This window comes from Cydia strobilella, chromosome 24, assembly GCF_947568885.1.
Source record: "Cydia strobilella chromosome 24, ilCydStro3.1, whole genome shotgun sequence".
Classification (NCBI taxonomy): Eukaryota; Metazoa; Arthropoda; class Insecta; order Lepidoptera; family Tortricidae; genus Cydia; species Cydia strobilella.
The window spans coordinates 720688-737644 of record NC_086064.1 but is presented as its reverse complement, the minus strand read 5'-3'; the positions used below and the strand labels follow the sequence as shown (position 1 = coordinate 737644).

At 36.5% G+C, this 16957-nt stretch overlaps 2 protein-coding genes across 4 annotated transcripts in view; both read left to right on the top strand.

Annotated features, from left to right (window-relative positions):
• The window catches only part of LOC134752295 (UDP-glucosyltransferase 2-like), a 77059-nt gene extending 74368 nt beyond the window's left edge, over nucleotides 1-2691 (top strand). The window contains exon 11 of the mRNA XM_063687958.1: nucleotides 2603-2691. The gene's annotated coding sequence lies outside the window, so the exon portion shown is untranslated. The remainder of the gene's footprint in view (nucleotides 1-2602) is intronic.
• The window catches only part of LOC134752300 (uncharacterized), a 121302-nt gene that overhangs the window by 24529 nt on the left and 79816 nt on the right, over nucleotides 1-16957 (top strand). For all 3 annotated transcript variants that reach the window (XM_063687963.1, XM_063687964.1, XM_063687965.1), the window contains exon 2: nucleotides 501-884. In XM_063687963.1, coding sequence (XP_063544033.1) covers nucleotides 505-884 — 380 coding nt within the window. In that variant the 5' untranslated portion in view covers nucleotides 501-504. The remainder of the gene's footprint in view (nucleotides 1-500; nucleotides 885-16957) is intronic.

The window sequence follows — 16957 nt, the reverse complement described above, 5'->3', positions numbered from 1 at the left end:
GCGATTGAGGCGAACTTATCCCTATGTGGGATGGGTTTGAACACTTTGAACTATGTTTTTAGAGACATAAATGTAATGAAGTAGCAGGTCGTATAATTATTTTCTAAACGGCATGCAATAACAAATTTGGCAAAAATGGAACCTTTGTTTTTTTATTTACCTTTTTTTATAATGTTTTATTGTACATGTACCGTATTTAAAAAAATGTATCGTCTTAATAAAATAATGTATCCAGTTCATATTACCCATTTTATAGTATGGTTAACTCGTTCACGTGGATAACGCTAAAGCTAATTTTCACGCTGCATCCTTACAAGTGGGATAATTTTTTTTGTACTTGAGACTCAAATTTAAGTGATATATATGTACCCGGGTCGTTACCTTTTATTGTTTTTTTTCTAAACTGTGTTTGACTCAACCACTGAATTTACCCTTTAAATTAATGGAGAAATTTTCTAAACCTTAATACATTTGTTCATAATTTTCTCTTTTCTTTCCAGGGCCATGGAGCTCAATACGCCAAAAGAAAAGAAGATATCGAGTTTCACCAAACTCCTGTCGCGCGGCAAAATGTTCCGGATACCAATTCTCATCCTCTTCCTTCTGGGCAGCACTAGCTGCGACGTTAGCGAAGACGAATTCCAATTTCAAATTCAAAATTCAAATTCCGAATTGCAAAACACAAGCTTGATGGAACACTCGCATAGACACGGACGTAATACCAGTGTAAAAAAAGATTTGAGTGACATTAAATATTTAAGGCGGCATTTAAATAGGGAAATAGTGAATTTCGTGATGACTGATTATCTGGTGGATGGCGAGGTGGAAAATCGCGTGCATTATAATGGGATTACGGCGAAGGAGACTTATGTTGGCGCGAATGGGTAAGTTGAGCTGGCAACATTTTTTTTTACTTTCTTCAGATTGTCAAAGAAATCCTCAGATTGTAAAGGCCAAGGCCTTAAGGATTTGCCACACTGGATGCGGTCTGCGGTCAGCGGTCACGTCAAACCCGCATTATGTATGAACAACATTGACAGCAACCTTTGAAGTTGGAGTTTGACCTGACTGCTACCCGCAGAACGCATCCAGTGTCGCAAATCCTTTAAAGATAAAAAAAAAACAACTGGCCTTCATTATTAATTTTATATCACACATGTTGACTTACCTACTCCGATAAACCAGTTCTTAAATAATAAAGGCGGATCTGTAGTAAAAATCATAATAGCATGTTTACTAATTAGCCAATAATGACGTACTGTACCCGGGTTATCACTGTTATGACGGTTTCATGTCGAGTCTGATATATTAAAATATTTTATAAATATTTATATAATGTAACACGGGTCAAGACACGTGGAACTCACGATTTTATAAAAAAATCCTTTATTTATCTTTCATCTTAGGCTAGGCTTTTATAAATATATAGGATATAAAAGTAAAATAAAAAAAATATACAAAAATATTGCATACCTATAAACAAACATATTATAAAAAACCTAACCTAGGGTGCCGCCAGCAGCGGGGCAGGGCCCAAGGAACCGCCGGAACCGGCGCCGTGTCCAGGATCACGGCCTTCTGTATCTGACCCTTGATCCAACTACCTAGCGAGTCTCTTGTTGGTCGAGACTCTTCGCTTAGACCGTTCGTTGAAACGACTATCGGGACAATGATCGTCGAATCAACATCCCACATGCAAGTCTAGGAGTACTTACTGGAGTTGTCCTTCGCGGCTTTCACGAGATTCTCATCATGCAGCATTAAAACGTAAATTATTTATCATTTATTGTTTACACATTGCCTATGTTGACATAGACTTTGCACAAGTTTGTTTTTTTTAATTATTTTCATAACCATGGATACAAAGTCCTTCAATCGAAATCCTAGATTTACAAAAAGGATCATAATAAAGGAAAATATTATGTCATGTCTCACAGGACTTTTATACCTATTGAGATCTAAATTGATACAGTAAACATGAAATATAAATAATACAACATACTCAACATAGAATGTAACTAAACAGGATTAACATGGTTTATCAAAAGTCACAGGTTATCCGCAATATTAATTATATAGTTATCGTTGCAGATAACTTGTAAACAAACAGACAGCTTAAACATAAAATTGTTGTTTGAGAGAGATCTTTATTAGCATTTATCGCGGCGCCTGAAGTAAACAATGTTCCTTTTGTTTATATTTGCGCGACTTAGATTAGGACTAACATTTCTCACAAATTTTAGAAAAATACAGTATTATAAAAGTATTGAGTATTTTTTTACTTCGAATAGGGAATTTCCGAATTTGACTGTATTTAAATTAATACAATACACAAAGATGAAGATATACAATTAAGTATATGTCACAAAAGGTCAAAAGCTTTATATTTTTGATCTGATATCTATTTCTTAAATATTTTTAAGACTCAAATAGAAACCGTAGCTCGGAAAGCGACTAAGTTGAAATGGGACTGGGCTGGTCATGTCTGCCGAATGCCGGACGACTTGTGGGCCAAGTTAACCACGGAGTGGGAGACCCACAAGTCTAACCGAGGGGCTACAGTATGGGGTTCTTCAAAAAAGGAGTGTACAGGTTTTTAAAGGGTCGGCAACGCGCATGTAATATATCTGGTGTTGCAGGCGTCCATAGGCTACGGTGACTGCTTACCATCAGGCGGGCCGTATGCTTGTTTGCCACCGGCGTGGTATAAAAAAAAACCGAGGAGCCGGTAGACCTCGTCGGCGATGGCGGGATAACTTGGAGTCCCTTTTAAGAGACTGGCCAGATATAGCACTAAACGGAGACGAGTGGAAAATGAGGGGGGCCTTTGCCCAGCAGTGGGTCACCGTGGGCTCTGAATAATAATATAATGAGCCGGGATTTCGAACCGTGACCTCCGTAATCTAAAATTGTCTTGTTCCTAGATCGTTTGCGATCTAAATCCGACAAGTGTTGCTAGTGATGTAACTGCACTCGTTCCTCCGCGATCTATTTATACACAGACAGACCAAACAGTACACAACCGTTTTGAAAAGTCCATAGTCCAGGGAAAAATGTTAAGAATCCTTTTTAGTGTTCCGTTCAAAACTTTGTTTTGACAAACGGAACACTTATGGGATCAGTTCGGTCTTGCAAATCAGTTAGAGTTAGACTAAAGGAGTCCACTGACTATCAGTCCGCCGGACGATATCGGCCTGTCAGTTAGAACAAAAATTTGACAGTTCCGAACAACTGACAGGCCGATATCGTCCGGCGAACTGATAGTCAGTGGGCCCCTTAAGAAAAGTCTGCAACGATTTTGATAGTACACGCAGTGCAAGTGTTATTTTAAACGTCAAATATAAAATTATGACGTATAATTAACACTTGCGCTGCGTGTGCTATCAAAATCGTTGCAGACTTTTATTGGTTTAACTCTAAATGCGTTTTTTTAAGTGGTATCATTTGATTTGTTCCCAAATTGTATTTTCGAATCCAATGCTCGCGCTTTCGCTCTCTCTTCTTCTTTTCCTGTTACCCCCTGCTGGGGTGTAGGCTCGAATCTTGTTTTTCCATTGACTACGGTCTTGGGCAGCTTGGGTAACCTCCTCCCACCCCATCCCCAATACACCCAGCTCTTGCTCCACAGAGCGACGCCAAGTGGATTTAGACCATGTTTCCGCTTGCCGGGCATCTTCCAGGTCAGGCCAGGCTTTTGATCTCAGTGAAAAAAATTCGCCACACGTGAGTTTTTTAATCGAATGAATTCAAATTTTTTTTCTGTAGCTAAAATAGCGAGTTAAAGTAGTTTTTTGTAAAAAAAGTATTTTATTTTCCAGAAATAAAAATTTAATATTGTCTTCGGTTACCGCTATAGTTACTCATGAAATAAAACTATGAACACCTACAGCAAAGATAGATATAACTCCGTAATAGATGGATACAGTCTAAGGAAAAAACGTGCCTCGAAAATCAAGAAAATTTGATTCTCGTTCAGAGGGCGCTACTAGTTTTGGCCTACAGTCGTATAGATGGCGTTGACGGTTTCGTTTGTTATTTAACAATTTTAACGCATATCAGTGAAAGAACATGGGTCAAAATCATAAAAATAATTAATGCAAATAAAAAAAAACATTTATCTATATTTAAATACATTCTATCGTATTTTTATAAATCTTCATTTTTAGTTTTAAAGTGTGTCGACAAATGGCAGTGAATTTACTGGGGTTACAAAATTTACTATGACAGTAACGCTCTAGTATCAGTTACTCTATGCCTACAGCTATGTTCTGAGTGTGGCCTATCATATGTCGGGCAGATGTGAAACGAAGCATTTCCATACGGGTGCAGGAACACAGCTGATGTCAAGCACCGTCGACCTAGGTCTGCAGTCTGTGAGCATGTCATGGATAAAGCCAATCACACAATAAAGATCCCGATATTTCGACGCAGTTACATGAATCTTGTTCACGGGTAACTGAAGATAGCGGGTGTATGGGCATGTAAGATTCAGAATTAATTTTTAACAAGCAGAAACGTCTGCGATCGATGCTATTAAGCTTAGAATAAATTTAAAAGTGGAAAAATAACTGTTGGGTGAGACTTGAACTCCAGAGTCCGATCCAGAGGCCGTGAGTTCAAGTCACAACCAATTTTTCCACTTTTAAATGTAAGATGAGGTTTAATATAGGTGTAAAGTACAAGATATATACAGTGGTACTACGTAAACGAAATAAATAACTAGCTTAAATCTAAAATAGGCCCTTGAGGCATTGTACCAAGGATGCTGGCGGCATTTCCCCGCTGTATCGCAATGCTGATACGTTGTGCGAGAAAGCCGCCAGCTCTTCGGTCACCAGTTACGTCAACCAGACGCTTCGCGATTTCAGCAAACAACTTATGCGCGCTGGGACCCCATGGACCTAGAGTTTCAACTCCAAATGGAACGAAATGATACTCTCTACCGAATGTAAGATTCAGATTCAGATTATTATTTATTTGCGTTAAGTACATGTACATGCAAATACAATTATACAGGCAATTATAGCAATTATACAATTATATGGGCATGTAACTGCGTCGAAATATCAGGAGTTCGAAAACAATACAAATATATCCCGGTCGATATAATATTATATCCTCTTCGATATAAGTCTAGTTGAAAGTGAGAGATCTGTATGTTGTAGACTGCGAGAGCGGAATGCATCTATCAACAGGTGCATCAGGAGTGCATGTTTACGTTCTTATGGATGGCTATCTTGACCTTGCTTGTTGGACTGTTAGCCGTAGACACTAGACAAACAGGGTAGATAGCGTATTTGACTGTATTTATTTAAAATAAATTATGACACCATGCATGAAATAAAGAATAAAGCACCAGAAGATTAATAGAGAAACGTAGACAGCAGTTATTTTTAGACACAATTTCAATTTCAAAACCCGTATAAAACTATAAAGAGTATGTAGTTTGATTGTGACGTCACATGCTAGTGTTTCATATAAATGAAAAATGTAGGCAAAATCGTTTTGACAGTTTGAAAAAAAAAAAAACTCGGATGTATAATCACCACTATTTCTTAGTTATTAGTTATGGTACCATTGGTACCTCAAACTTATAAAAACTGTAAAAAAAAAAAAATATTATTTATAAACCTAGGGAAGAGCGGTGCCTCCCAACACAAGCATTGTTTTGCTTACCGGGCGGCTCCATCCCCTGTATCACAAAAATGTAAATTATAGGTATTATAAAATAAAGAATTTTGTATTTTGTATTTGTAAAAAAAAGAAACTGATTTGACCACAATAACTATAATGTCATCTGAATGTCTGTTCTAAACTTTTTTTTATATATGAGGTAAATTTTACTCAGATCATAGAGTAACTTATACTAGAGCGGTACTGTCATAGTAAATTTTGTAACCCCAGTAAATTCACTGCCATCTGTCGACACACTTTAAAACTAAAAATATAAATATTTATAAAAATACGATAAAATCTATTTAAATATGGATAAATGATTTTTTTATTTGCATTAATTATTTTTATATGATTTTGACCCATGTTCTTTCACTGGTATGCGTTAAAATTATAAATAACAAACGAAATAGTCAACGCCCTCTATACGAGTGTAGGCCAAAACTAGTGGCGCCATCTGATCGAAAATCAAATTTTCGTGATTTTCGAGGCACGTTTTTCCCTTAGACTGTATCCATCTATTACGGAGTTATATCTATCTTTGGTCGTGCCAACTGCATTGCTGAGTGGAGACCATTAAACCTTATCCTTATCTGTTAGTTTTGTATTTTTCACCTTTGTTTTTTTCTTGTTGTTAATGTATCTTTGTAATGTAATAATGATGTGTTGCCTGAATAAATATTATTCTATTCTATTCTATTCTATTCTATTCTATTCTAAATTTTACTCAGATCGACCTGGTATTGTAGGAACTATTTAAACGAAGATATATCTAAGCTATTACTTTTTAATAAATAATATTTTTTGATTACAATGTTAGGTACACTCTCCATTCGAATTTTGAATTTCGCGCCTTTATCTACTAACAAAATTGGCTTGCTAGAGTTATACAACCTTTTAAAAGTTTTGTTTTTACTGGTACTGGCATCTTGCACGCCATAAGAATGGTTAAAAAATAAAAGCATTTTATTTTTAGTGGCATCCGAGAAGTTTTTGACACGTTGTAGCCAGTTAACGCTATTTTTATAAACGAAAGAAAAAGTTTCATAACAAACAGGTTAGATAACATAAAAACTAAAAACTTTATTGACAGATACAACAAAGCAAAACTATAATTAGTTTTAATGTACGTACTTAACTGTACCTGTTAAACTTTTAGAATGTAATCTTAAGCCGCTATAATTATGCATTTTATGATTTTTTTGTTATAAATTATTTTTTAATACAGTTGCTCAAAAAGTGCTACTTTTCGTGGCTGTTTAGCGTGCGGAAAGTTGGTTTTCGCGAACTAGTGCTTTTTACTTTTCCAATTTTTTAAATTTATACTTGTTCCAATTCATGACTACTTATTGATGAGTTTATATTAGTTTTCTTTAAACGTCGTAATCAACATAAAAACCTACTTTTAATGTAAGAATACGAAAAATATGCATATTTCATATTTTATTGCTTACCTCTTCATCATTATAATTATTATACACGTTTATTTTTTAATGTTGAAAAACCGTTCTTAATAAGTTGTCTGAATGGAACGGAACGCCTGTCAAAGAAGAGGCGTATTTTCTTACTGCAAGAATGTTTTAAGTTTCCAAAGGCAACATTCGATATTGTTTTTATAAATATACGATACACAAATAATCGTAAATAACGATATTTAGGTAATAATAGTACAATGTTTTAATATTTACAATTGTTTCTGTCTTATAGAACATGCATTTGAAAAAAAAAAACTCATTAAAGTGGATTCAATAATAATAACAAAATCTATTCTATTCGAATAAAAGCTAGAAAAACACCTCTTCATAATGTCAATGTCAATGATGTCACAGAATTAATAATATAAAAAGTTTCGAATTCCATTCCTTAATACTTGTTGCTTTTCTTATTTTTCGCAACTGTATTAAAAAACGTCGTTCGATACACGTGCGGACATGTCATTACTTCACGAGTACCGAGATATCTTGATTACTCGTGGAGTAATGACATACTTTTCGCACTAGCATCGAAATGTTACTATTACGGTATCCAGTGGCAAAAAATCTGGCATCTAAACGTCAGACATACGTTTTCTATTAGGGAATATTATTATCTTATTGGGAAAAATACGTATATGTCACAATTAATCCTCAGAAGCTTCCTATATAGTGAAGCCCGTACAAGCACAATTTTAAAGAAAAACCGCAAATCGATGTACAGTTTAGCTATTTGGCACGCGCATACTAGAGGTCAAAACTAAATTTTTGACCCGCAGTTCTTAAAAAAAAATCCCTTAGGAGGGGAGTTTCGAGTCATTATTATTTTTTGTATGGAATTTTTTTTTAACCTATCGTGTGTCGTATTATATGAAAGCGCTTTTTGAGGCGATTCTAAAAATATCAATACATTAATATGTATTGATATGTTCGACACAATAATTATTGTTAAGAATAAAGAATATATAAAGAATATATTATTACACTTCAGCCATTTTTTTTAAATTGAAACTAACAATTTTCAAAACATACTGAGTCAAAGTCAAGTCAAAGTCAAAATATTCTTTATTCAAATAGGCACTTTTAAAGTTTGGGCTCCTCCAGATCCAGATACGATATTGCTGATTTTTTTTTGTACAATATATCACAAATGATACGTGATATCCTCATATCTAACCCCTGAAAGCAATTTTAAAAACAATTTCATTTAGTTTTTTTATATATACATAAAATAATATAATATATTAAGTTTGTATAATTTGTTAAGGTTTTGTGTAACCCGTGCGAAGCCGGGGCGGGTCACTAGTTCATCATGTTTTACACGTACGCTAACGTTCACTTCGAATTCTTATTTTAACTTTGACAGCTGAAGTCATTGGACGAGCAAAAAATACGTCAAAAATTATATAATCGCGCGATCGTGACAATGGATCTGACACTTTTGCCACTGACCTACTCCTTATATCACATACTTAGGGTTCAAAATTGCTCAAACCATATGTCTAACGCTTACAATTTTGTCAGTTGCATTTCATTACGCCTAATTAATATTACGTTAAAGTTCATTTTTAGTTGTTTACGATGTAAAGTTGTTGTAGTAGTTGACATAGTAGCATATGACAATGTCGGTTGCCAAGTCGATTGTTTTTTTTCTTCATCATTAGGTCTCATTAGTCGGTGGCAAAAACGGCGTAAATACCTTTCAGTTACGTTCAGTTATTTACAAATTATTAGAATAAGCATTGCGATACAGCGAGGAAATGCTGCCAGCGTCTACGGCACCATGCCGCAGGGGAATAGTTTTTAGTTATTTATTTTAAGATTAGTTTTATTTATTTTTAGTTTTTTTAATTTTATAGGTTAGTTATTTAATTTAATTTTAATTATGTAATGTTTTTATAGTCCGTTTGAATAGATTTTCATATAAAAAAAAATTACAAAGCTAGTTATTTGTCTCACAAGGGAGCAAAGTTGTTGTTTAAAAACTCCTCGAGCTAATTGATAATCGAGCTTGCGAAAGATTTTAAAATCCGTTTTACAAAAAGTGTTCTTGAGCCTTCCAAGGGTTTCAAGGCGTGCCTACACGACAAGGGTAAAATCAATTCTACCAGTCAACATAAATGAAGAAAAAATAGTTTGTGTCAAATCATTTTTGACACTCGTGTGGATGAAATGCAACTTTCATGTCAGTTTTTGAAGAGTAAAGAGAGTATTTCCTTTCCATCTTCAGTACTTAGTTGGTTGGCAGTCCTCAATTGCACATCTCCAGAAATTTCCGCTCCGCACAGGTTCACTTACTACCGGTACTGTAGAATGAACTGTCGTTGTATTTCTGAACCGATATGACTTAATTTTACATTTCTCCAGAAATTTCTGCCTCGCACAGGTACACTTAATTAATACAGGTATACAGGTAAACTATAGAATGAACTGCCGCCCTTGGTATTTCCGCCGATACCGATTTAACCTTCAAGAAAAGAGCTTTCTCCCATCTTAAATGCCGGCAATGTGGTGTTACAGGTGCCCATGGGCGATGGTTATTAATCAGGCAACATTAACATGTACTACTTATATGAGAATCAGAAGCAATTTTGAGCTATCAGAATCAGTTTTAATTTCTAATGTATGCCGAAATGTTAACGTATGAATTAATCTGCCGCCGCTTAAACAATTTGTTTACTTATTTTACTTAACATTGTAAGTAATGTTTATTTATATTAACAAATAAAGGATTCAAGCCTCAAACAGGATACGGAAAGCGTTTTATCACCCGCCATCTTGGTTTAAGTAAACAAGAAATGGCTGCCATTAAAGATACAAGCAAACTATTGAAGGTAAATAAATAACCTGTCTAATACTGAATGCGGTGAATCTAAGAATATTCATTTAACTATAAATCAAACTGCAAATAGTAGTGTCCGACCGAAGACTCGGTTTCGGAAAAAAAAACATGTTTCAGCTGAAGTTTCGGTTTCGGCCAAAAAACGGACGAACCTTTCGGCCGGGACGAAACTTACGAATTGTTTTCGTACTTATGTATATGTATTGTATATTTATTTGTGTGTTAGGTTTTGTTTTAATACTTAATATATGTATAAGTAGTAATTGTAGTATGTGTGTTTGTGTTTAATAGTCTCCATATTTAGCTCTTTGCACTACCTGTTGACTTTTGTATGAGTTCTACATTTCCTGCTACCCAAAGGTTGTCTGGAAGAGATCGCTTTTTAGCGATAAGACCGCCTGTTGTTACCTGGTTCTATTTTTTCTTTAAATATTTCTTTGTAGTTTTACATGTATGTAAAATGTATAATTTTGGTGCAATAAAGAATATTTACTTACTTACTTACTGAAACGATGAACCTAAATCATGGACCAAAAATTGGGGAACAAGTAGGACAACAATATTAATAAGAAAGTAAATGGGGCATTTTCTATGAAAAGGGACCTTATTGTCGATGGCGCTTACGCCGCACAGCGCCGTGCTGCATTGTATTTATATCGGAGCATCGTTAATAATGGCGTAAGCATCGACAATAAGGTACCTTTTTATAGAAAATACCACAAATTACGTAGACGTTAGCGTGTATGTCAGTGCCCAGGTAGCAAAATGACGTAAAATGACGTCAGCGACGTCATAATGACGGCATTATTACGTCATTACGACGTCGCTGACGTCATTTGACGTCATTTTGCTACCTGGGTGTCAACACTGTCAGTGACTAGTGGTACATCAAGGGCCTGACACTCTTTGATAGAGAAAGATAGTCTTATTGCGATTCCTATAAGAGGAAAGAGGAAATAGTGCCATGCTTTGTCCTTCACCGACCGGGTGGCATCATAGGTAGGCGATGGCGAAATACCGAAATTTATAAGAGTGAAAGAGATAAAATCCTATGCTGCGCAAATTTAGGGTTCTCAAGGGTCGGCAATGCTTAAGTGGCTCCTGTGATGTTGCTTACGTCCATGGGCGACGTTGACTGCTTCCCATCAGGCGGCTCGTCTGCTCGTTTGCTGAATATCACATAAAAAAAAAAAATTATATGAATATTTTGTCTCTTACCCCCGGTCGCTCGGTGGCGCGTCTATATCTACTTGTATATACCTATACTATGTCTATGTGTGGGTACTAAATATCAGTGTAGGTAATGTAATACTTAATCTATTTCCAGATTAATCATGTTTTGTTTTTATTTATTTATTAATGATGTGTTGTTGTTTTAGTAAAATTCCTATTAAAATTATTATGGATGGGTTTTCCGTGAATATGTTTTTACTTCGTATACCGGGAACTATGACGTGAATACAAATCAAAACATCCTTATGAAATTCCCGTAAGTGTGATTCTTGTTATATTTTAGTTCATTTTATTTGATTTTACGAATTTCGTTCAGATTTTAAGGAAAAGTTAACAAATAAGTATACTAGGTGCTTAAAGTCTGTGTCTAACTAAGCTAAAACTTCACTATCCTACCTTTCCTACATATAAATAAATCATATCATATCATATCAATATTTAAACTACGTCCGATAGTGGCAACTTCGCCATCAAAAATGCATTTTGCACTATGTAACAGCATAGAGTAACTTATACTAGAGCGGTACTGTCATAGTAAATTTTGTAACCCCAGTAAATTCACTGCCATCTGTCGACACACTTTAAAACTAAAAATGAAGATTTATAAAAAATATTTTTTTTATTTGCATTAATTATTTTTTTGATTTTGACCCATGTTCTTTCACTGATATGCGTTAAAATTGTTAAATAACAAACGAAACCGTCAACGCCATCTACACGACAGTAGGCCAAAGCTAGTAGCGCCCTCTGATCGAGAATCAAATTTTCTTGATTTTCGAGGCACGTTTTTTCCTTAGACTGTATCCATCTATTACGGAGTTATATCTATCTTTGGTAACAGTAAAAACGTGAGTGGTGGGGGAAATGACCGAACGGGATAGTCTAATGTATCTTTCACTAGGAGTAGCAGAGAGCGCGTTATTATTGTTTGTCACAGTCTCACATTTTCTTTATTATTCCCCCCCCCCCCCCGTAAATCTAGTATGGTGGGTAACAAATAACCCGACCAAATTACGTAGGTTGTTCTTGGTATGTTGTCAAGAATGCTAAAACGTGTTTTTAATTTTGTCGCATTGCGTGTGTTCTGTCCCTCACGGGCGCACGCGTATAGCACATCTATAGGAAATATACTAGATCTACGGTTTCTGCCGACTCTACATTTGACGGACGGCGCGTGTGCGCGGGAGTTGAATTTCGCTCAAGGCCAAGAATTCGCGCAGTAATACTTATGCGCTAAAATACGGTGCACTGATTAGCTGTCATGCCTGTCATAAGGCTGCCTGTCCACGGACGCGGAGCTGTGGGGAATCAACCGATATGTATTGCATATTTTAATTATACGAACGGGTCTACCGCAGCGATTGATGTCTACCGCGATTTAACTTCATTGTTTTATTGTATCTTCGGACTAGTGTGCGGATATTGTGAGTGTTGCGCTTGCGTGTCATGCCGTGGACAATAAACATTCAACTAATCCGAACTTTTTTATAAACTAATTTCGGGTAGTTTAGTGTTGTTTAATTATATCTCCGTTGACATTTTGCTGGGACGTCAGTCCTTCCGTGACCACAGCTGGTGCAACTCAGCTGAAACGTCGGAATTTAAGGTAAAAACAATGAAACTAAATCGCGGTAGATCCGTTCGTATAATTAAATATGTGTTCAAACCGCGAGAGTTTAAAGCGATATGTATTGGTTGTAATTAAGCAGAGCAGAGATAACTATCAATGCTATTGGTTGATTCCCAAGTGATTCGTCTCCTCAGTGGACAGGCAGCCTACAACTGATCAAAGTAACTGTAGATTCCTTTTTATCGGACGTTGAATGCGTGATACTCACTTAACCTCTTTTAGTGCCTCTGTTAGGCCCTATGGTTGACTCGTAGAGAATGCCTTTTGGCATTAAGTCCGCCATTTGCACATACTTACATATATGTCACAAACCGAGTAAAGTTTGATTAAAAGTCCGAGTTAGAGGTTACTTTGGAAAATAATTGTATCGAGCGAAGTTTCATAATTCGTGTATCGGAAGCTATGTTGTTAAAGATAATATAGTCAAGAACTACATATATTTTTTCCACGTCTACGAATATCAACGTCTCTTAGAAAAATATGATCATATAAGGAGATTTTTCGCCTTCTGGCTCAGGGCTATAACCGCGAACATCGAAGTTCGTCAATTGCGGGCATTTTTCTCTGTCACTCTAATTACGTCTTAATGAGAGTAAAAGAGAAAGATCCCCGCAATTTGCGAATTTCGGTTTTGCCCTGCCCCAGGGAAGGGCTATGTTGTAAGTGTTCTCCCTAGTTTAGCGAGCGGGCATCGGCCATTATTAGCATAACGGGAGCTTGTTGAATAGCGTTACGTGTTTGCGAGAATTTACAGTACAAAGGTTAAAATCTATTTTAAGGAACCGATGCTATTAATATTCAAAAAGGAAAACAAAATAAAAAACCGGCTAAGTGCGAGTCGGACTCGCCCACCGAGGGTTCAGTACAAATTTAACTTTTTGTTTTATTTATTACTTATATTTATTTATTTTTTAATTTATAGATATCAGATATTTCCCTGTACATTGCAAATGATGAAAAAGAAAACAAACTTTTATTATTAATTCACTTAATGCCCCTTAATTAAATAATTATTTTCAACACACCAAACCAAACCGTAAAGTCCATAAGATCGGAAATTGCTCATTTGAACAGTTTGAACTCTAAAAGAAGGACGCAGCGTCTTACATAAGCGAACAACTCGCGAACGCGAAGCGATGCGGCGCGACGCGGCGAGGAAGAAACAAACCGTACGTATGGAAGTGTCCTACGTGAGCGCTCTAGGCGCGAATGCGAAGCGAAGCGGCGCGGCGCGATTATATTAGCTAAGACTGTAAGCGCCACTTGCACCATCCTACTAACCCGGGTTCAACTGGTTAAGTAAATCTGTCGTTACCATGGTTACCAGTACAATTTGATACTGGGTCGGTTTAACTGCTTAACCCCGGGTTAGTTAGATGGTTTTGTTAGACACACATAAGAATATGTAAGTACCTAATTACGAAATTAACGATTATATATTTATTCAGGCTTCGAGTTCTATGGATTCCTCATAAAAACCCTCGTCGTATATTGTCATTGAAATAAGACATAAGTCTTAAAGCTCATAGGGCTTTATTACTTGTTTAATAGTGCTAAAGAGTTTTAAACTCTATGGTTTAAGTGATAAGGGTGAAACGTTGCAGTTGATTGTGCACCGTGCGCACTCATATGAGAAGTCATTATGAAATGGACGAAAGGAAACGTGGATATTCCAATCTGATTCCAATAGGCTTTACGATATAACATTTAAAACTTTCGCGTTTTGAGGGGACGGCCGTTTCTGTAACTGTATACAAACATAATCCTCATTTTCCTCTCTGGATATTGACATTATGGAAACTATTTTTACATAATTTGCCTTTTACTTTTTTAGATTTTTTTATTACTGTAAAAATTAGGGGCTAAAAACAGATTTCATACAAATTTTTAAATGCTCCTAACTCTTACAATAATTAAAAATTTGTAATAAAATATCGTAGGGGCATAACTGTGGAGAGAGCGGATCAGCTACACGCTAATAACGTGAATTAAAAATTGCCTACTCCAGAGCACACAGTCGCTGTGGCCGAAATCGGTCAAGAGAGCATCATCATGATATACAGCAAATTGTGTCAAAATATTTTCAATAATGTTAATATCCAGAGAGGAAAATGAGGACTACGTTTGTATAAAAAGGCGACTTAGCGCGGGTCATCCACTTTCTTACAACTAAATTTCAATTCAATTTCAATTTATTTATTTCATTTAAATACAATTTTAACTTTACACCATGTTGTTCGTAAGAGTAGAAAACGATTCCTCCGTACTGTACTAGTAAAAAAACCGGCCAAGTGCGAGTCGGACTCGCGCACCGAGGGTTCCGTACTTTTTAGTATTTGTTGTTATAGCGGCAACAGAAATACAGCATCTGTGAAAATTTCAACTGTCTGTCTACCTATCACCGTTCATGAGATACAGCCTGGTGACAGACGGACAGCGGAGTCTTACTAATAGCTGTTACAACCCTTTGCTCCTACATTTTTTAAATTTGCCGCGTTTTTATACCTACGGAAATGAGTTGCCAAAGCATATTTCGTTACCTTTATTTCCGACGTTTCGACGTGGGTTCCACTCACTCGCTGGTAGTTATCCGAGACCGCGACTAGTGAAACCCGCGTCGAAACGTCGGAAATGGTGACAAAATAAATTCGCGATAGACCCGAATTTAAATATGTTTTAATAGATTTACGAATCGGAATCTCTATGGTTAGGTACTGCATAAACTTAGAGGGTTATGGATATTGTTCATGGGTTCTGATTTATCTTAAGAGCCCTCCACACTCATGCGCGAATCGCGGCGTGAAGCCGCGAACGCGAGTGTGGAGTCTAGTTCGCTAATGAGGGCTAACGCGTATGAATTCGCCGCTAGGGGCGCTAGTGTAGATGGTGGTCTTTTCCATAGTTCGAAATGTCAAATGTCACTTGTCACTTCAATGACTGACAGCTGTTCTTTAGTCTTTTGGACCACCATCAACAGAGGCGCCAACTGGTGAGCAACAAAACGATAGCCCTCATTAGCAAAATCGACTCCACACTCGCGTTCGCGTCTTCGCGCCGCGTAGTCTGGAGCGGGCTTTATGCTCTACAAGTCTGCACAGATCTTGCAACAAATCGTACACAAAGTTGGGCAACTTTCATGATAAATTAATTTTTAACAAGCAGAAACGTCTGCGATCGATGCTATTAAGCTTAGAATAAATTTAAAAGTGGAAAAATTACTGCCTTGGGTGAGATTTGACCACCGAGGCCGTTATCCAGAGGCCGTGAGTTCAAGTCTCACCCAAGGCAGTAATTTTTCCACTTTTAAAGATGAAATAGAAAATTCCAAGTAGTGCGACGGTCGAAATGTGTAAAATTTAAGAGTTTTTCTTTTTGCGATGATCTAAATAAGTGGAATTTTTAAATGCTTCATGATGCGATGATCGAACTAAGTAGATTTTAGAATTTTTTGGTTCGATGGTCGTACTAAGTGGTATTTTAAAATTGTTTATGGTTTGACAGTCGAACCAAGTGAAATATAAAATTCCTTATAGTCTAAGTGGGTGAATAGCACGAGTAATATCGACACACGATTAAAACTAAAAATAAAAATATAAAAAAATGTATTTATATATGGATGAACGTTTGTTTTTATTTGCATTAATTATATTTATATGATTTTGACCCATTTTGCTTTTACTGATATCTTAAAATTGTTAAATCATCATCATCTTCCTCGCGTTATCCCGGCATTTTGCCACGGGCCACGGCTCATGGGAGCCTGGGGTCCGCTTGGCAACTAATCCAAAGAATTGACGTAGGCACTAGTTTTTACGAAAGCGATTGCCATCTGACCTTCCAACCCAGAGGGGGAAACTAGGCCTTGTTAGGATTAGTCCGGTTTCCTCACGATGTTTTCCTTCACCGAAAAGCGACTGGTATAAATATCAAATGATATTTCGTACATAAGTTCCGAAAAACTCATTGGTACGAGCCGGGGGTTTGAACCCGCGACCTCCGGATTGAAAGTCGCACGCTCTTACCGCTAGGCCACCAGCGCTTCATCTTAAAATTGTTAAATAACAAACGAAATTAACCGTCAACGCAATCTATTCGAGAGTAGGCCAA